Below are 21568 nucleotides of genomic sequence, written 5' to 3' on the forward strand. Positions count from 1 at the left end.
ATCTTAAACAAGCCACTGATTGGTCAGAAAAGGGACAGGACAACCAATCAACAACCATTTGTGCTACGGCTACGGCTGCCGAGCACTGACTGCATATAACAGTCGAGTTTTCGAAGTTGCGTATTATGTACGTTGTGTCCGTTTGTGACAGTGTTTACACTTCCTACGGTCCGAAAAATCGTGTCCGCATCCGTAAGTGGCAGGTGTCCGCCCGTTAAAGGTTAGTTATTGTTGAAATCGTGTTCGTGCCATGATAAACTGTCCGTATGTAGCAGGTGGCCGTTACAACAAGGGTCCGCTAGACTCAGGTTTTACTGTACCCCGCTCTTCTTGTCAATTTCACTGCCTTTGCCATGAGCGGTGGACTGACGATGCTACGAGTATACGGTCTTGCTGAAAAATGGCATTGCGTTCAGTTTCATTCTGTGAGTTCGACAGCTACTTGACTAAATATTGTATTTTCGCCTTACGCGACTTGTTTTAATATGTGCAGGCTCTCAGTGCATATTCTTCTTTGCAACACCTTTATAGTTACATGGTTTTTGAGTCACTTGAGAAAATGTGACTCTATGTAATCGGTCAGTGTTAGTCTGTCCGGCCGGCTGTCCGGCCGGCCGGCCGTCCGTAGACACCACCTTAACGTTGGACTTTTCTCGGAAACTATCAAAGCGATCGGGCTCATATTTTGTTTAGTCGTGACCTCCAATGACCTCTACACTTTAACGATGGTTTCGTTGACCTTTGACCTTTTTCAAGGTCACAGGTCAGCGTCAAAGGAAAAATTAGACATTTTATATCTTTGACAAAGTTCATCGGATGTGATTGAAACTTTGTAGGATTATTCTTTACATCAAAGTATTTACATCTGTAGCCTTTTACGAACGTTATCAGAAAAACAAGGGAGATAACTAGCCTTTTCTGTTCGGCAACACACAACTTAACGTTGGGCTTTTCTCGGAAACTATAAAAGTGACCGGGCTCAAATTTTATGTGAACGTGACTCATTGTGTTGTGAATAGCAATTTCTTCCTGTCCATCTGATGCCTCATATAATATTCAGAACTGCGAAAGTGACTCGATCGAGCGTTTGCTCTTCTTGTTTTCTGTGGAAACTGTGTGTAAATCTTGATTCGTGGAACAAAATTGATGTGAAATACCTGTTTTCTGGAGAGAAAAAATTGATGTAAAATACCTCTGTTTTCTGGAATAAAATTGATGTGAAATAAATACCTCTGTTTTGTGGAACAAAATTGATGTGAAATACAGGGTGACCCAAAAAAAAGAGTACCCAAACAAAACGTCATAAATTGAAAAAAAATAAGCAATCTTCATAAAATTTATTTACACACACAAGTAGCCTCTGCATGATTTGCACAGACAATTTTAGCGTTCTAGCTTGTCTTTCAGGAAAATTATGCTCATTCTACAGAACATGCTCCAAATGGCCTCCGCGCCGCTGCAGGCAAACTTGAACTTGCCGCGCAAAGTTATCAATCACCCGCACACACTCGACTCTTGTTGCGAGATTCCGCAAATGGTTGTTGTGATGGCTCTCTTGAGTTCTGTGATTGTCTATGGGTTGTTCCTGTAGACGTTGTCTTTCAGGAACCCCCAAAGATAGAAATCGCGCTGACCGAAGTGTCTCTGGAACTGTACTTGCACATCTCTTTATGATTTTGTGTGAAAATAGGTCTCTATGCAAAACGTCCGTTGATCATTAGTATAGTTCATTGTGAGAACAGCTTTTATTTCATCCAACCATGCAGTGGATTAGCTTGACTCACCTCAAAAAGAAAGAAAAAAAAGTTAAAATTGACAAAGTTATTCAAGTTTGTTTGGGTACTCTTTTTTGGGGGTCACCCTGTACCTCTGTTTTGTGGAACAAAATTGATGTAAAATACCTCTGTTTTCTGGCAGGTGAACAACAACAACGTGCGATGGAGCGAGTTTGTGTCGCACTGGGCGCTGTGGTCGGTGTACATCGCCCACTTCTCCATGAACTGGTCAAACTACATCATCATGCAGTGGCTGCCCACCTACCTGACGCGCAGTCTGGGCGCCAGCAACAGCCACATCATGTTCACCGCTGTGCCTTACCTCATGAACTCCGTAGTCGGTGTCGGTCAGTATTTATTCTTTATTCTTCTTCTTCTTCAGCGTTCCAGAATTTTCTGGTTACGTGTGGGCTCGTTTGCCAATTTGGGTTCACCAAACTAAACTCTGAGAGCATATTCAGCTTCACTCCGCTTTCGTTGAGTAGGCATGCTGGGTATTTTCGTGTTTCCATAACCCACCGAACTCTGGCATGGATTACAGGATCTTTTCCGCGCACACTTGGTCTTGTGCTTGCGTGTACACACGAAGGGGGTTAAGTCACTAGCAGGTCTGCACATAAGTTGACCTGGGAGATCGGAAAAATCTCCACTCTTAACCCACCAGGCGGCAGCGACATTCTTTGTTCATTACAGTGGAACCCCCCTTTAAAGACCTCATAAATATCTGAGGAAAATCAGGTCTTAAAAAAGAGGGAGTCTTAAAACGGGGGTTAATTTACAGAGGTTATGAACAGAATGTCTGAGAAAACAGGGTCTTAGAAGGGAGGAAGTCTTAAATTGGGGGGTCTTAAAAGGGGGGTTCCACTGTAAACGCTTTATGTATCGATTGACTTTGTAGCTTTCATATTATTACATAGTTTCCGTCAAAGTGTGGCACGAAAACCTCGTAAGTTTAACTTGAGCGGGGCTTTTTGCCGCTGACTTCAAAGAAATGAAGACACTACAAGTTTTTTTCTCAAAAACTTTTTTTCACTTTAGAAAGCAGTTGGACTATGAGCTTGTATCACCACACGGGCAACATAATAAGGGAGCTTACTATTGTTTTAGTTTCAAAACCTAAAAAATTGAGATACACGGTTTGTGAATGGGCGGTTCTGGTGAGGTTATGCCCCCTCTTTCTTTCGGCTGGTAACTGGCGCCACCTCGCGGCAAGATCACACAAGAAAGGAAAAAAAATTGCATTGGTCCCAAATAGCATATCGCAGGGCCTCACATCCACGTCGGACATCGGACATATGAGGATTTTTTTTCAAATGTCCTATACATTTTTCATGCAGGAGGACAAATGTCCTATTGTTTTTGTCACAAAGTGGTCAATGTCCGATTATTCTATCATTTGATCCGGACATCGTCAGTACTTCTCAATTTACAGTAGTTTGAATGCTAATTTATCGATGTACATGTATTGCGAAGCGATGTGTAGCAGACGAAATTAGACACTTTGTGCCTCTAGTACCAAAGAGTTTCCAAGGCTCGCAACTCGGAATGCTCGAAGCCAGTTAAGAGTTGCCTCCCTTCGCGCTTTCCCCGAAAATAACAAACATGCCGCCTAAACGAAAACTGATCCCAGAAAGGGGACAGACGAAATTACACTTCAAGTCCCTTCCCTCATCATCTGTCAGTAGCACGTAAACTGAGCTTCCTCCAGCCCCAGAGCAGTTAGAGCCCGATCGCCCAGGTGAGAATGTCGATCGCAATAGTCAAACATCGGAGCCGAAGAAAGACACTACCCCCTCCCTCACCCCCACGCGTAACTTCGTCTCAAGCTTGATGCGTGTGTACCTGGAGGGGCCAAAGGATGACATTCACAAGTCACAGTGGGTGGTGAAGGTTGTTGAAAAGTGGACATCCACGAGGAAGCGAATGCTCTTCAGCAAAAGAAAGGAACCAACACAGTAGTTGAAGTTCAGAGACAGAAACACTGCACTGACTCAATGTAATTTATTTTATATTTTCTGTTACCTTTTTGCCAAGAAAAGTATTTTTGTTCTTTTACCCTCGTGCCAAGAAACTAGTCAAGTTTAATTATATTTACGTTTTGTTACGAGAAAAAAATGTCCTATTGATTTGGTTTTGTTCAGGACAAATGTCCTATCACTTTTACATTGGCCAGGACATTTGTCCTATGCTACCTCTCATGGATGTGAGGCCCTGATATCGGTTTGGTAACAGTTCGTGTGTAAGTCGTGCATTTTATACGGTAAACAGACAATGGTCGGTTCTGGTGAGGTTATGCCCCTTCTTTCTTTCGGCTGGTAACTGGCGCCACCTCGCAGCAAGATCACAGGAGTTGTCTCGCGTTATCACCCCAGAAGCGCTCATTACAGCGACGATATGTACAACCAATTGTTTTTCTGTGCAGTGGCTGGCCATTTTGCAGACTCTCTCATTTCTAACCACAAATGGACGGTGCTGTCTGTGCGTCGCTTGATGACGTCCATTGGTCTGCTGGGGCCCGGACTCTTCATCTTGTTTTTTAGCGCAGTCAACAACCTGCCCTTGGCTGTCATGTGAGTTACCTTCCCTTGCTTCACATTCGATCTCGAAAAGCATTAACTGGTGAAGAGACGATGAACAATAACAACCTACCAACCCTGGCTTCACATTATTAAAGGCCCACTGTGCCTCGTGTAAACAGTTCACCTCACTGTCTCAGATCTGGCCAGTGATCTAGTCACGTTTTGCTTGCGTCAATGAAACCAAGGAAAAGCAACTCTTCCACAAATCATAAAAACCAGACAGAGTTATTACTAGAACTTGTCAATTCAGGAATGAGACAGTGAAGCAGAGATTAAACGCCCACTCCGGCTCGTAAAAACAGTTTGCCTCACCGTCTCAAATGTAGCCAGGCTTTGACATGGGAATAGACCATCCCTCCAAAAGGTCACATTCCCAAAATCAACAACCTAACTGCATTTATAAAAAAAATATTAAAAAAAATTAAAAACCTAACTGCTTTGTGTGGTGTGTTCATTTTTTTGATGATTTAATTTCTGAAAAATCACCAGTGTCTTTTACAAACAATTTTTTTTTTTATTCCACTGTGCACAGAGCACAGAGGCCGGTCGTTTTTGATATGTTACCAAGTTGAGGGATTGTCTAATCCCATGTGAATGCCTGGCCAGATCTGAGACTATGAGTCGGAACTGTTTTCATGATGCAGAGTGGGCCTTTAATCTCTGCTTCACTGTCTCAAAGAACTCTGTCGAGTTTTTATGGTTTGTAGGAGAGTTGCTTTTTCCTGGAAAAATTGAGGCGAGCTGCGTGTGACTTGCGTGCGGGTTTTCTCGATATGTGGTCCCTCAATCTCTCCACACAGATTGACTGCTAATGAATTTATTTCCGTGATAAGCAACCAATTTGTAATTATTATTCACATTTCACAGACATTAATGCAAAGTGCACATACAGATCAAAGTAGGATAATGGATATTTTGTTTCTCATACACTTTTGTTTTTGTGTGCAGATTTGTGTCGTTATCATTGGGCCTGAGTGCCTGCAACTCTTCTGGTCACCTGAGCAACCACGCCGAGATTGCCCCCAGCTATGCTGGTATCACCTTCGCCATTTCTAACACTCTTGTGAGTTGTGTTTCTGGTGTCCCTTTGTGTGTGTGTGTGTGTGTGTGTGTGTGTGTGTGTGTGTGTGTGTGTGTGTGTGTGTGTGTGTGTGTGTGTGTGTGTGTGTGTGTGTGTGTGTGTTCAAGGTAAGGTACAGCTTAAAATTCATGTTCACAGATCATACAAAATCATACACAGCGCATACAAAAAGCCATCGTTGTTTATGAGCTGAACAGGTTTTGCAGGGGTTTTGGGGGTGGAAGGATAGTGAGTTTTGAATGACCAGATGATGAAGTTAAACTCAGAGAACATCAGCCATGATTAAAATATGTCAACAAAAAACATTGCTTGAATCAATAACTTCTAGTGAAGAATTGTTAACAAGCAATCTTCTTCTTTTCGTTCGTTATAGCAATAAGAAACAAGTCGCGTAAGGCGAAATTACTACATTTAGTCAAGCTGTGGAACTCACAGAATGAAACTGAACGTAGTCCGCCGCTAGTGCAAAAGGCAGTGAAAGTGACGAGCCTGTTTGGCGCGGTAGCGATTGCGCTGTGCTTCATAGCACGCTTTACTTTACCTCTCTTAGTTTTAACTTTCTGAGCGTGTTTTTAATCCAAACATATCATATCTATATGTTTTTGGAATCAGGAACCGACAAGGAATAAGATGAAATTGTTTTTAAAACGATTTCGGAAATTTAATTTTGATCATAATTTTTATATTTTTAATTTTCAGAGCTTATTTTTAATCCAAATATAACATATGTATATGTTTTTGGAATCAGAAAATGACGAAGAATAAGATGAAATTGTTTTTGGATCGTTTAATAAAAAAACAATTTTAATTACAAGTTTCCGATTTTTAATGACCAAACTCACTCATTAGTTTTTAAGCCACCAAGCTGAAATGCAATACCAAACCCCGGGCTTCGTCGAAGATTGCTTTGCCAAAATTTCAATCAATTTGATTGAAAAATGAGGGTGTGACAGTGCCGCCTCAACTTTTACAAAAAGCCGGATATGATGTCATCAAAGGTATTTATCGAAAAAATGAAAAAAACGTCCGGGGATATCATACCCAGGAACTCTCATGTCAAATTTCATAAAGATCGGCCCAGTAGTTTAGTCTGAATCGCTCTACACACACACACAGACAGACAGACAGACAGACACACACACACACATACACCACGACCCTCGTCTCGATTCCCCCCTCTATGTTAAAACATTTAGTCAAAACTTGACTAAATGTAAAAAAGATATTGGTTCTAGCATAACTCTCACATACTCTTGTTGCACTTGTTGCATGCATTAAGGGCAGGTGGGCCAGTGCAAAATTGACCAAATCGTTCAAAACACTGTTTTGGGTATTTTAGCAGATTATGTTTCCATAACATACCTATCATCCATGTGTGTCGGTGTTTTTGTCAAAAGTGTCCTATTTATCTGTCAATAAAGACAAAATGTGAACATGTGTGGCATTGATTGTCTTCTGTAGTCGATATTCCCCCGCCAAAAATTGTCTCATTTCAAAGGCTAGTTACGGCTTTGTCCTCAGCAAAACAGTGCATTCACGACATACGAAACTGCGCAGCAGCTCTTGACCTATAACATGACATCAGTGTTTTGATGAATGTTCCATTCACTCAGCCACTTGTCCGTTGCAAAGGCAGCAATCGTAATCGAACGGAAATATCCTTATTTGGAAGGTACTCGACATCCATTGGTTCGTTTCATAAACCGAAATCGGGAACCAGTTTACTTTGTGAGTGCGCATGCTCAGCTTACGAATTTTGCCTACGGAAACTACCGAAGAGACTCTCGGCCATGACGGGAACACCCGAAGTTCACTCGGTTTTACATCATCCTGGTTACACATCAAACGATCGGTGACAACCGAAAGCGAATTAAATTACATATTCCTACTCCGAATCACATGTAGCCATGTAGCATTGACACAATCGGAGATGCTAGGTTCTGTACAGGCTAACCGTCTAAGGGAAGCAACCCCAACCACAAAAGTGTAAACGTAGCCATGGTAATGCCCATACACCCGGGGAGTTACCTCCCCTCGTGCATGCCACGTCACCACTGCTACTGAACACGTGGTTCCTATCATTCGACCTTACAGCTTTCGAGGGAGCAGGTTGTTGTATTTTTTGGGCTCCCCTGTGGCTGCGCTGTTGGTGTTGTTTTGACACCCACCGGCCACTTTACCGTCTATCTTGCCTCCTGCTTCGTAGTTGGTGAGCTCTTTCCATTTTGGTCATTATTTTGACAGGAAATTTGTTGTAGTTGCTGATTTTCGTCCGTGTTTGGACCTGTGATATTTCAGTGACTACTGTTGGCCGCCATTTTTGTTGTCAGCATGAGTTCTGGATCTGGATCTGGATCTGGATAACCCGCCTGGGTTGGTGGTTGGCGGGTGCGCCACAGAAGCCGACGACGACTATCAACGTGACGTTTTTTTGGGTGTGCGCATCTAAAAGAGTCTTAAAAGTTCACTGTACACAAGGTGGATATAGTGTACAACTCCAGCTGGTCTTCTTGCTGCTGTACTTGCGGTTTTAGTCCGTTTGCCCTAGAATGTAGGCTTTTCAAGCACAGTTAAAAAATGCTATGTTACAATGTTAAAAACTGGATAAAAACTACTGAGGCTCTCACACTGGTTTCTGCCCCCCTAACGCCGATGAGAAGGCGCTGGGCGTGGTCAGGGTGACGGTGGCTTCGCTCAAATTGTTCCACTCGATCACTGTCTTTATAAAGAACGAGTTCCTGTATTGATCAGTCTTTGAGGTAGGAGCTTTGAAACAGCGGCTGTTGTTGGTTGCCTGTCTCTGGAGGATGTTTTGGCTCTCATACCCCTCGTAGGCTTTAGGCTTGACTCGGCGCCGAGATACGCTCACCGGGGTGAGGAAGGAGTCAGGGGGTAAGGCAGGTACAAGTCCATTGATGATTTTGAACAGCATCGTCAGGCGAAGTTGCTGACGGCGTTCCTGGAGTGTAGGGAGTTGGAGGTACTCTAGCATCTTGGTGACGCAGCCTGGGTCCTTGGACACGTAGTCTTTCATGATGAACCTAGCGGCTAGGCGTTGGATGCGTTCGAGTCTCTCAACGTCTTGTTTGTAGTAGGGGTCCCAGACCACCGCCCCGTACTCAAGGGTGGACCTGACAAGAGTGATGTAGGCAAGGCGACGGCACTCACGTGGGCAGTTCCGGAGGTTCCGGCGTAAGAAGCCCAGGATAGATCCTGCCCTCTTGCAGAGACTGGTGATGTGGGGGCCCCACTTCAGGTCGGCTGAGATCTGTATGCCGAGGTACGGGTTCTGTTCGACCTGTTGGAGGATGGTGTCTCCGAGGCTGTAGAAGTAGTGGGATGTGGATCTGGTGGAGAGGACGTAGCACTTCTTAGCGTTGAACCTCATCCCCCACTGGTTTGCCCACTCTTCCAAGCTCTTTAGGTCTGCCTGTAGCGTAAGGTGGTCCTGAAAGGTGCGGATCTGGCGGTAGAGGAGACAGTCATCCGCAAAAAGTCTGACAGACGACTGGACTGAGTCTGGGAGGTCGTTGATATGGCACAGGAACAACAACGGACCCAGCACTGTGCCTTGCGGGACGCCGGACTCGACCTCTACCTCTTCAGATGCCTCGCCCTCCAGTACAACCCTCATCTTCCGCTTGGTCAGGAAACTGGTCAGCCAGTTGTGGACACTTCCCCGCACACCGTAGTGGGCCAGCTTGTGGAGTAGTTTCTTGTGCGGGACAGTGTCGAAGGCCTTGCTGAAATCAAGGATGGCGACGTCAGTTTGGTGGCCAGCATCATGGGATGACAGAATGTCCTGCATGGTGGTGAGCAGCTGGGTTTCACATGAGTGGCCGGTCCTGAACCCATGGTTGCGGCTGGATAGCACTCCATGTTGTTCGAGGTGCTTGTGAAGATGGTGGCAGATGATGTGCTCAAGGAGCTTACAGGCGACCGAGGTCAGGGATACTGGGCGGTAGTTTTCAGCTTTGTTCCTATCTCCCTTCTTGTAGACAGAGGATATGTTCGCTGATAGCCAGTCTTTCGGGAGCTCGCCTGACTCGATGGAGGTGGTGAATATCGCCGTCAGGGGTGGGGCAATGGAGTCAGCGCACGTCTTCAAGATGCGGTTTGGTATGCCGTCTGGTCCCGATGCTTTGTTGAGCTTGAGGTTCCTCAGGAGTTTTGCAACACCTTCGGTAGTGATGGTAATCTTCTCAAGCGGGGGGACTGGGGTGCCTTTCAGCTCTGGTGGAGGAGAGTCATCACGCTTCGTGAAGACGGACTGGAACTGTTGTAGCAGTATCTTGGCTTTGGAGGTGCTGTCGCTGTGTAAGGAGCCTTCTTTGTAGAGTGGCGAGACTCCAGCGTTGTCCTGTCTGCGTGACTTGACGTATCGCCAGAAGGGTTTGGTGTCGTTTGTCTTCAGGCTCTCCTCGATGGTGGAGTTGATGTGGTTCCACTCCGCCTGCCGCATCTGGCGTCGACATTCTTTCTGGGCGAATCTGTAGTTCGTCCAGTTGCCAGTTTTCTTAGCTTGTTTGTAGAGCCTCTTCTTGCGTTGCAGGATTTTCTTCATCTTGCGGTTGATCCACGGTAGGCTGTAGTTACTTCGCCGGAGTGTGGATGGTATGAAACGCTCGACGGCAGCCATGAGTGACGATTTGAAGCGGGTCCACATGGCCTCTACAGATTCACCCTGTTCTTTCATGGTGTTGATCTCTTCTGCTAGGTGGTCTAGTTCAGTCGTGATGTTACTCCATCTGGCTTTTGAGTAGATGAGTTGTTTCCTTGGTTTTTCCTTGATGCGATGGGGGTGGATATCCACATCGGTGATGACGATGCTATGGTCTGATATGCCTGGTATTGACCTGGAACTTTTGCAGAGTGATGGGTTTGAGGTGAAGACCAGGTCGAGGATGTTGTCTTCACGCGTTGGTTGGTCATGAATCTGAGTGAGAAAGTTGGTTGTGGTGGTGTCAACCAGGAATTGCTGCACTGACCTCTCTGGAGCTCCTGCCTCTACAGCGCCACTGCTCCAGTTCACGTTGGGACAATTGAAATCGCCCACAAGTAGTACGTGTTCTTGGCGGTTGTCAGCTGTGATCTTGCACAAGGATACATCCAGTTCATCGAGGTCGCGTTGGTTGCGGTGAGGCATGTAAAAACACCCTACTGATAGGTCTTTGTTTCGTTGTAGGTGAATACACTGAGTTGACAGATTTTCGTGGCTAGGCCATGTATTTTGGAGGTAAACGTAATTTTACCTTCTTACTTGCTTTCTGCTTTGTTTAGCTGGTAAGCTTGTTCCTTCTTGTCTTTAGTTTGACAGGAATTTACCTATAGTTGCTGACTTTTTTGTCCGTTTGGACTCCTAAATGCGTTTCAGTAACTTATCTTGTGGCCGCCACGTTCGGTTGCTCAGCTTTCCTGACAGCTTATTTATGTGGCTAGGCCTATGTTATGGTGAGGTTCTCCTTACTTTACCTGCGTTTTTGCCTTCTGCTTTGTTAGTTGGTAAGCCATTTCATATTCCGTCATTTCTTTGACAGGAATTTTTGTTATTGCTTAATTTTCGTCCGTTTTGGACTTCTAAATTTTGCCCAGTAACTTATCGCTTGGCCGCCATTTTGTGTATCAGCGTCGCTGACAGTGGTTTACTTGGCTAGGCTTTAGCAGGTATCTACCAGTCCGTAGGACTTGTCGTGGTTTCGGATTTAACATGTTTTTTATGTTTTGTTCGTTACTCTTTCTGCCTCGAACAAACACTTTGTGGGGCAGTCATATACTGTTGTACGTCCTGTTTCTTCTCCTCGCCTTCTCTGCCGTTAGCAGATCAGGTGTTGCAGGTGTCTGCGTTATCTTTGTGAAGAAATTGTCGCGTGCCAAGCCTGCGTCTTCCGTTGGTCCCGCTGTCTGTGGGCGACGTCACCTTGTTGGCTTCTTTGACGCTTCCTGCCGAGACGTTGTCTAGGGCGGATGTTTTGCTTCTTCGTCTTCTACCGCTGTGGTTGGCGATTCAAGTAAGTCGAGCTGGTCCACAGGCCCTCGTGAGGCCGTCGGACAGTCCCTGCTGGGACACAGCTCTTTTCGGCGGGTTCACGACCCGCAAACCCCTGTTCAGTCGCACCCTGGCTTCACTGAAGACCATTGTGTGGCTGAGCAATGGCGGCAGTTGGTTCCGGCTACTTCTCCGACGTACGTACCCGCTGGGGTCGTTTCCGGAGTTGTCTAGCCGTTTCCGACTGCTGCGCTTCCGGCACTCGCCGGAAGCATAGGTCCCCCGATGTACGCACCCGCTGTGGTCGTTTCCGGGGTTGACCAGGTCCCCCGATGTGCGCACCCGCTGTGGTCGTTTCCGGGGTTGACCGGACGTTGCCCCCCGGGCATTCGTCCTCTGTTCAGTCGCACCCTGGCTTCCTCGAAGACCATTGTGTGGCGGAGCAGTGGCGGTAGCCGTTTCCGGCGCTGCGCTTCCGGCACTCGCTGGAAGCATAGGTCCTCTGACGTACGCACCCGCTGTGGTCGTTTCCGGGGTTGACCGGACGTTGCCCCCCGGGCATTCGTCCTCTGTTCAGTCACACCCTGGCTTCCTCGAAGACCATTGTGTGGCGGAGCAATGGCGGTAGCCGTTTCTGGCGCTGCGCTTCCGGCACTCGCTGGAAGCATAGGTCCTCTGACGTACGCACCCGCTGTGGTCGTTTCCGGGGTTGACCGGACGTTGCCTTTAGGGCTTTCGGGCTTCCGGCCTCCGTCCTCGCATTCGGCGCTTCCGCTTTTCGCGGTCTCGTCTGGTGCTTTCCGGCTCCGCCCGGATTTACTGCTCCTTTCGCTTCCACTTCCTTCAGGATGTCGGTAGCTGAGGAGCAACGCCAGCCCTTCGGGCAGGTGTTGTCTTAGCCCTGGCCGATGTAGTCAGCGTTTCAACCTTCGGTTGTCGCGTCGACTGCCGTTCCGGTGCCGGCGGCTGCAGACTTGCCGTCTTCTCTCTCTTAGCCTGGTCAAGGCATGAGTTAGGACGACGTCGGGGGGGGGACGGATTTCCGGTTTTCCGGTTATGCCGTTTCACCGGCCTTCCACCAGTACGTGGACTTCGGTTTTTTCGCTGGTTGTGTCGGACATTCAGTCTGTCGTCAGCGATTCCACACGTGCTGGTTATCGGGAAAAAGGCTTAACGCTGTCCTCTTAGCTGCGGCAGAGGTCACGTCGAAGTTTTTTCCCGGACGGGGCTTCGGCCTCCTACACTTCCTGTCTGGAAGCATAGGTCCTCCATCACAAGCGCACGTTGTGGCTTGTCTGGGGTTGATCGAGGACTGGCCTACGGGCGTTCGGGTTCCGGCCCCAGTCCTCTTCTGTTCTGTCTCACTCTTGTTCCGTCGTGGGCATTTGTGTTTCACAGGGCGGCAGCCGTTGTCGGCGTGGCGTTTCCGGTTTTACTGGAAGCATAAGTCCTCCATTTCAAGTACACTTTGCGGTTTTGACTGGAGTTGACAGAGGACTGGCCTACGGGCGTTTGGGCTTCCGGCCTCAGTCTACTCTATGCAACTTTCGCTTCCGTTTTTTGCGGTTTTGTCTGCTGCATTTCCGGCTCTGTTCGGATACACTTCTCCTCTTCCTGACACTCCTTCGGAGGTCGGGGGGTGAGGAACAGCGTCTGGCCTACGGGCATTTAGGCTTTCAGCCTCAGCCGGGGCAGTCTTCACTTTACCTGTTGGGTGTTGAGTTTACTGCCTATTCAGTTCGGGTGGCCCTGGACGTTTCCCCTATTCACGACCGTCATTAGGGGGATGAGTCAGGTCTTTTTCCGGTTGGATGGTTTTCCGGTTTCCGGTCATCTCATTCATCAGTTTACCACCAGCAACTGTGACTTCGGTTGCGTTCGTAGCTGAGCTATTCTGGTTTTCAGTCTTTGATCAGCAATCGAACACGTTCTGGATTTCCGTCGAATCTCGGAGCTTCGGCTCAGGATTTCCCGTTGGGTGCATCGACATTGGTGACTTCCTTGTTGGTTGACTTTGTTGTCGATGTCGGACTTCCGTTCCGTGAAGATAGGATGTTTTCCTACTTCCGGTTCCTTAGTCACCCTTTGTAGGTACCACGGTTTGCAGGTTTTGGCTAGGCCATCTCCTCCCGGAAGTGGTATCTCTAGTGTTTTGGTTCTGCCGCTGTTTCTACTATGGTTCAGTTCCGGAACATGCTCAGCCTTGACTGGCCTCGGCTACACGGGCTTCACCTTCTGTTCCTTCTTGCTTATTCAGCCTTTGGAACTTGCCTCCTTTCTCTACTCTGTTGGCCAGCCCTTGCTAGGGTGAGCATGGAGCAGATGAGGCTGCCCTTCCTTCACTACGCTCGTACGGCGGGTGTCGGAGGGACTCGTTTCTTTCGCATTCTCAGTTCCCTGAACAGTCAAAGAGAGTCGCTTAACTTTGCCTGCAGTAGAGATTCAGTCGAGTAGAGATCAGCAGGTCTCTGACTGCTTTACAAGGGTTGAAGGAAGGTAAGGCTAGCATACTCAGAAACATGCTTAGCAGAAGCATGCTCATTCCTCTGGTTAAGCTAAGCTGGCAGCCTATAGGCAGCCTTGGCTGGGCAACAGCCATTCCACGTTGCGGCGATGGTGGTTGTTGCCTTCCCGTTTCTTGTGGCTTCGGACTTCGTCTTTTCTTTCCTTTGTTCTCTCTTTTTAAGAGATTGGATAGGACGATTTTCGTTGGGTGGGGTTCTCTGGATTCAGGTTACCCCTGTTTGGCCACAAACGTTTGGACTTTGGTCCTTGTTGTCTTTCATCGAGTCGGACTCTGTCTTTCTCTAGTGATCAGACGCGTTCTGGTGTTTCGTCCAAACTTAAGGTACGCTTGAGTTGGCCTCGGAGGTAACATTCAGATTTTCCTGAGGGGGCATTGTCTTGGACAATGGATGTTTGAGGAGTAGTTCTTTGTGGCTTTCCTCCTCTCTCTCAGGTTTTGGCTACTCTTCTCCTTCGGGCAGAGGTTTAGCTAAGGTTTGGTCCTGTGACTTCAGTCTTGGGCCTTTCCTCTCTTCTTCCTCATCTTAGTATGAGGCGAGTCCGGATGACGTCCGTTGGGTCGGGTTTCCTTACAGTCGCCCGGCTACAAAAGGCAACTTTGTCTAGGGCGGTTGTCCGTTTTTCTCCGCGTTGGACTCTGTCTTCAGACAGGGACAGACGCGCTCTGGGTTTCTGGCCAAACTCAGGTAGGCTCTTGATTTGGCTAGGAAGTTAACTGCCTGTTTTTTCCCTGAGAACTCTGGTTTCGGGGGTCTTATGGCGGGCTGGCTTCACGGTTTACGTTTACCAGTCTTGGTTTTCTGCTTTAGGTTTTTGATTCACTCTCGATTACCTTCAAGCAGACTGTTTTGGGAACATTCTGGCTTTTAGCCATTTTGTTATGGTTGCCAGTCACATCGGTTTTTGACCACCGTGGGTCCTCACTTCCGGTAGCTTACGCACAGTCGTAAGTGGCTGCTGTCGGGTGCTACCTCTCTCCCTGCGTTCGCAGGGACTGGTAGGGGACGACTGGCGACCTTCTATTGCGAGTTTTCTCTTCGAGGTGGACTCTGGTACGTAGTGCTTGGATGTCTCTCTCTCGCTCTTTCGTGGGGATTGGTCACTCTTATTTTGAGCTGACTTCTTTCTCACAAGCCTTTTGGGCTTTACTACATCCCAAGGTTTGCAGACTTTGGCATGGTTGTCTTAAGGTCACCGCGGGGGTTCGTCCTTCTCAGTTGAGGGGACAACCTTACGCACGGATCTTCTCAGGACATTAGCATTTCCTTCCAATAAAAGGGGGGGGGGAAGCTTGTCTTTCCCTTGGCTCGCCAGGGTTATTAATCCAAGGCTTGGGTCTATTCCTGTGCTGTTTTTTACGGCTAGGAGATTGGAAGAAGTGCTGAGCACAGCTTTCTGGACCTCTGAGGTTGTCTCTTACGCTTTTGCCTGAGATACTTCTCGGCTGTCAATCAGGACTTTCCTCGGTTCCCTCACTGCCTGTTGGCAGTGGGCCAGCCCTGCCAAGGGCTTTTTGAGTGGGTTAGATTTTCTTTCCCACTGGGACCGCCCTGATTCTTTGGCAGCGGTCCAGGTTTTCGGCAAGGTTTTTTGAGTGAGTTGGATTTTTCTTTCCCACCGCCTTGTTGTTGCAATCTGCTACATGTGATTCGGAGTAGGAATATGTAATTTAATCGAAAATTTTATTGTAAATTTTCATTTAATAAATATACCTACCCGAATCACATAGTATATTCCCTCCCGCCAACCCCGCTTTTGATTTGGAGAATTTATTCTTTAGGTCGAATGATAGGAACCACGTGTTCAGTAGCAGTGGTGACGTGGCATGCACGAGGGGAGGTAACTCCCCGGGTGTATGGGCATTACCATGGCTACGTTTACACTTTTGTGGTTGGGGTTGCTTCCCTTAGACGGTTAGCCTGTACAGAACCTAGCATCTCCGATTGTGTCAATGCTACATGGCTACATGTGATTCGGGTAGGTATATTTATTAAATGAAAATTTACAATAAAATTTTCGATTTTTCCTTGAGAAACAACCTTTGATACGATAACAATGGCTCGAAATAAGAAAGAGGACAATGTCTTTATTAGTTCGGTTAGCAACAAGAAGTAGTTCCGCTGGTACTAGGCCAAAGTTTGGATTCTGTCGGTGTTTCCGATACAGAGGAAAGCTTTGATCTCCACGCAGATCCACAGGTCGCCATTTTCGAACACGCCATGCAGCACACTTTTTACGTCTCGGCACTGGCTTGCTTTGCGCTGAATTTGAGTCAGTTTCTGTGCAGTATCTCCTCGACAAGCAAGTTGAGCATTTGCTACGCAAAAAAAACAAAAACAGGAGAAAGTATCCAACATCAGTCAGATTATCGGTAATGTTTGCTGGGCCTGCCATTTCCCGAACGAAACTGGATCAGCAACTGTTTGTATCAATCTGCACTTTCGTAAATTCCGTCACTGTCTTGACGAACTGTGTCATTTTCTTCGCCGCGATACACAGTTCATTGCGAAGAGCTTCCTCAGTAAATCGTTCAGATTCCACGTACGATTTGTTGTCAAAAAACAATCAAACGAAAGTTTCAAACCCATCATCCTCCATCTTGCTTGTCGAAGCACCAAAGTACTGTACATGTATCGATGTAAAAACAAAAGTAGAAAACTTCGAGGAAACCAACAAATCGACGAGATAACGGAAGGAAATAAGTCTCGTTCTGTCTCAAGTAAGTTACCGTTAAAAATACAGTTATTCTCGCATGCAAATTACAAACGAGAATCGGGTCATTGATACACGTTTAGCGCTGGGGCAGTATCCCCATGCTGGTTGACAGAGGGAAAGAAGGGATGGACGCATAAATTCTCTGCTGGCGTGCTAAAGGCTAAGTAGTTTGCAATTCAAATAAACTAAGCTGTTCATTCATAACACAGTTTTGTCCTTGTGTGTCTGTTTCAATAGTGTTTCTGTGGTGTTCAATCTTCAATGTCGTTTTTCTCAGTTCAGCCATTTTGCCTACGGTTACGTCTTGGGTTACGCGATTTCTCTGGCTGTAATTTAGCTAGAGCAATATTTTCTTTTGTAGTTTGTGCAGAATACAACATTCTGGGGGATTACGAAGGGATTTTGCTGAAATTTTATTATAGTCATATCCAGATTATTTCAAAAAATAATTTCGCAAGCGTTACCCTAAAGTTTGACAGTTGTAACAAAGAAGTGTTCCTAACTCCAAATATAAATATAATAAACAAGATCTGCTTCGTAATCCCCTAGAGCATACCCAGAAGGATAAAATAAAACAATAATTAGAAGTGTGACAATCACATCTGATGAAAATCCGTGTATCTCCTGTACTCCACTTTTGTCTGTATTTTGACTGTTTTTGTCGCGTAAAACAAAAACCAGCAACCGAAAATACAAAAAGTGACTATTCTTTGTCATCATTTGTTCATTTCTTTCATAAAATAACATTCAGACACAATAAAACATTCAAAATTAAAAAAAAGGTAGTGCACTGGCCCACCTCCCCTTAAGAGCACTAACATCCTTTCGTTGCTCAGATCACAAAAAATAACAGGGCATAAAACGATAATTTCTAGTGTACTACATTTTTCATTACCTTGACCTTATTTTACAGGCCACAATCCCGGGCATCACGTGCGGGCCGCTGACCGCAGAGTTAGTTACGCAGTCGCACGGTCGCTGGTTGCCGGTCTTCGTCATCGCTGCTGGCGTCAACTTTGTGGGGGCAATTATCTATCTGAGTCAGAGCGCTGCGAGTCAGGTGTTGTGACCTTCACCCCGTGACCCCAAGGACAGAAAGGTCAAGGGTAATAGCATATGGCCTTGATCTTTTGACCTCACACAAATATTCTGCCTTTTTTGCCGACCTGAGAAAGGCAAGGAGTCGTGGAATGAGTTAGACCACAAGTTTTGCTTTTCAGACCTGGAATTTTTTTAAATGGCAGGGAGGTGATAGAACGACTCTGCCCTTTCTAGTTCTGTAGCCTCCCCATCAAATTCAAAAAGTGATATGATTATTCTTCAAACCCTGCCTCAATCACCCAGCCCCTTGCTCTTAACAAAACACCAAACTCTGCCACCCCCTCCCCTCCACCCCCCTCCACGTTGCCACCCACCATCATCATTTTTGCCCCCCCCCCCCCCCCCACTTCAAATTGGTCTCCCCCGTCCCCGTTTACCATTACAGAAAGGCAAGATGTCAACCAGAGATCTCACTCGGTTGACTGTCATCTCGTTTACCTACGCTGATTTTAAACCAGAGAAAACTTCCGTCTTTTTTACCTCTCTACTTAGCGTGAGTTGCTGCTCCTCTGCTTGAAAAGTCAATGCTTCAGGAATTCAAGTTATTCACTCCTTTGAGAGAAATGGAAGGAAGAAAGTTATGGCTTACAAAAGGCATGAGATTTCATGTCAGCTCTTCAGGAATTCACTCCTTTGAGGCAGATTGAAGGAAGCGGGTTATAGCATGAGACTTCAGGTCAATTCTTTAGGAATTCACTCCTTGGATGGAGATAAGAAACCGACTTATGGCTTACACAAGGCATGAGACTTCAGGTCAGCATTTTAGGAATTCACTCCTTTGAGAGAAATCGAAGGAAAAAAGTTATGGCTTACAAAAGGCATGAGATTTCACGTCAGCGCTTCAGATATTCACTCTTTTGAGAGAGATTAATGGAAGAAAATTATGGCTTACAAAAGGCATGAGATTTCCAGAAATGCATTCTCTCTTGTATGGAAGGAGAGACATCAAACTCACCAGACATTATGGGCTAGATACGTATAATGCGTGTAACCCAGAAATGAAACATTGCCTGGTGGGGTTGGATTTTCTGATGGTGCATGGAAAGATGTATTTAAGAAAGAGTGAGAGACACTGACTTTGATGTGCCTACTCTTTTAACCGTCTGGATAAAAAAATGTGATGGTTGCAATTATGCGTTGGCATTAAAATCTTGTAAAAATGTGTTTATGGGGAAAAACACTTTGTATTTCTTGACAAAAAATGAAGGTAAAATGTGCATGCGTGGATATTGGTGTGTGGATGTGTTTGTGGTGTATGTGTGTGCATGCTTCTTGTACGAGTGTGCATATGACTGGATGCTGGCATATTTGTGTATGTGCACTTTGTGTGTATGAGTAAGAGAGAGTGTGTATGTGTGCGTTCTGTGTATTTTGAGTGTCTGCAGGTGAACTAGTGTTGCTGTACCTTGCCACTTGATGTTAAAGGTCATTGCGATCGTATCATATGTTTTAAGTAAACCACTTCCATAAAGGAGGCATGCTCATGCCAGATTGGCGTGGCTTCGTATTTTACTCAAGTTTTTTCTAATCTGCTGCAGATGAGTGGCCAAAAAACAAAGGGAAAAATCTATTTGTGTGGTCCATTTCGATTCACGCTCACATGGTTTTCTCTTTATCTGCAATGCTTTACTTTGCTGTAATCCACAGTACTAACATATCAAGAGTTAGATCAAATTGATTGTGTTTGTGAGGAGTAACGCCATACTGACTTTTGTGGCCCTATATTTTGCGGAAAAGCATTTTATTTAGTAATTTTATTCTTCCTACGTTTTCCGGTGTGTGAGGTTTGGGTGGGGGTAGCCTTTGTTAGTTCATTAGTACTACAAAGAACAGTGGTAATGTGTACTATATTTGTACATGTTTTAGTTCATTAGTACTACAAGGATACATGTTTAAATTTGCTTGAACATGTACTGTAGTGGTCAATGGGATGAAAGGACACTCTTGGGACTTGCTGAAAGTGTTCCTATACAGTGGACCCCCCCCCCTTTTTTAGACCTACAAAATATGAGGAAATCAGGAGTCTTATTAATCAAAGAATAATAAATATCTTTTTTTATAGCGCGAGTCCTATCAATTGGCTTCAAATGCAAAATGGAGGTAAAATTGCACACCTGGACAGAAAATGTCAAAAATGAAGGTCTGAAACAAGGGGAAGATTTCAATTTAGGGGTCTAAGAAGAGGGACGGAGTCTTAAAATGGAGGTAAATTTACAGACAGGTATACGTGTATTTTACTTACGATGCCAGGGCGGGGATGTAGCTCAGTCGGTAGCGCGCTGGATTTGTATCCAGTTGGCCGCTGTCAGCGTGAGTTCGTCCCCACGTTCGGTGTAACATTAAAAAATTGAAAAACAGATAAAGTGGAAGTATTGTTAAAAGTTGTGAGCATGAAAATCACTCGTTATAGAATGTTAATCAAGCAAGGAGATAGGTTGGGCATAACCAAGTCACTGCTGTCTCGTCTTCTAAGCCCAAACTTCCCTTTGCTACGTGTGTGTGTGTGTGTGTGTGTTTGCTTGTGTCTTCAGATGCCAGGGCGAGGATGTAGCTCAGTCGGTAGCGCGCTGAATTTGGCCGCTGTCAGCGTGAGTTCGTCCCCACGTTCGGCGAGAGATTTATTTCTCAGAGTCAACTTTGTGTGCCGACTCTCCTCGGTGTCCGAACACCCCCGTGTGTACACGCAAGCACAAGACCAAGTGCGCACGAAAAAGATCCTGTAATCCATGTCAGAGTTCGGTGGGTTATAGAAACACGAAAATACCCAGCATGCTTCCTCCGAAAGCGGCGTATGGCTGCCTAAATGGTGGGGTAAAACGTCATCCACGTAAAAGCCGTGGGAGTTTCAGCCGATGAACGAACAAACAAACAAACTTACGATGCCAGAGGTACAGAGGAACCCCCCTTTTAAGACTTCCCCCCCTTTTAAGACCCTTCTTTTCCAGGCATTCTATTCATAACCTCTGTAACCCCCCGCGGGTTAGGGGGAGTCCCATATTGGTTGGGACGAGAAAGAATTTACCCGATGCTACCCAGCATGTCGTAAGAGGCGACTAACGGTTCTGTTTCTCCTTTTACCCTCAATGTTTGTAAAGATTTTAGTCAAGCAGTATGTAAGAAATGTTAAGTCCTTTGTACTGGAAACTTGCATTCTCCCAGTAAGGTCATATATTGTACTACGTTGCAAGCCCCTGGAGCAATTTTTTGATTAGTGCTTTTGTGAACAAGAAACAATTAACAAGTGGCTCTATCCCATCTCCCCCCTTTCCCCGTCGCGATATAACCTTGAATGGTTGAAAACGACGTTAAACACCAAATAAAGAAAGAAAGATAACCTCTCTAAATGTACCTCCATTTTAAGACTCCCTCTCTCTCTTTTAAGACTTGATTTTCTCAGATTTTTTTGAGGACTGAAAGTGGGGGGGGGGGGGGGGGGGGTCCACTGTGCTACAGAAGGTGTCTTCTCATGCGAGGGCTAAGACTCGTGTGGCAGGTACAACTGTAATAAGATGGAAGAGGTTGTAAACAGTCTTGTGGACGCGATTTATTTATGAGCAATATTATTACTTGGACTGCTGCTCTTTGCTTTTTGTCAGTGAAAAAAGTTTTCCAAAGATTCCAATGCATAGTTTGAATCACAGAGGCTTTATGTAACATGATATTATGTGTTGAGTGAACACTGGATTTTCCTTCTTTGAGTCATACAACGTCGGACGCCGACTAAAACTCATATTTGCAGGCTGCTGGCAAAGACTTCAAAAGAGTGTGTGTTTGTGTGTGTTCAGTGGTAAAAAAAGAAAAAAGA

The 21568-nt window shown here is 45.9% G+C and overlaps 1 protein-coding gene across 1 annotated transcript in view; it reads left to right on the forward strand.

The window, feature by feature from the left end:
* Window positions 1-18067, forward strand: part of LOC138967273 (sialin-like) — a 24590-nt gene extending 6523 nt beyond the window's left edge. Inside the window, exons 5-8 of the mRNA XM_070339804.1 lie at window positions 1918-2122; window positions 4198-4345; window positions 5303-5417; window positions 17576-18067. Of these exons, the coding sequence (XP_070195905.1) occupies window positions 1918-2122; window positions 4198-4345; window positions 5303-5417; window positions 17576-17731 (624 nt within the window). The 3' untranslated portion in view covers window positions 17732-18067. The remainder of the gene's footprint in view (window positions 1-1917; window positions 2123-4197; window positions 4346-5302; window positions 5418-17575) is intronic.
* The last annotated feature ends 3501 nt before the right edge of the window (window positions 18068-21568 follow it).

The sequence above is a fragment of the Littorina saxatilis genome, linkage group LG5, assembly GCF_037325665.1.
Source record: "Littorina saxatilis isolate snail1 linkage group LG5, US_GU_Lsax_2.0, whole genome shotgun sequence".
NCBI classification, from domain to species: Eukaryota; Metazoa; Mollusca; class Gastropoda; order Littorinimorpha; family Littorinidae; genus Littorina; species Littorina saxatilis.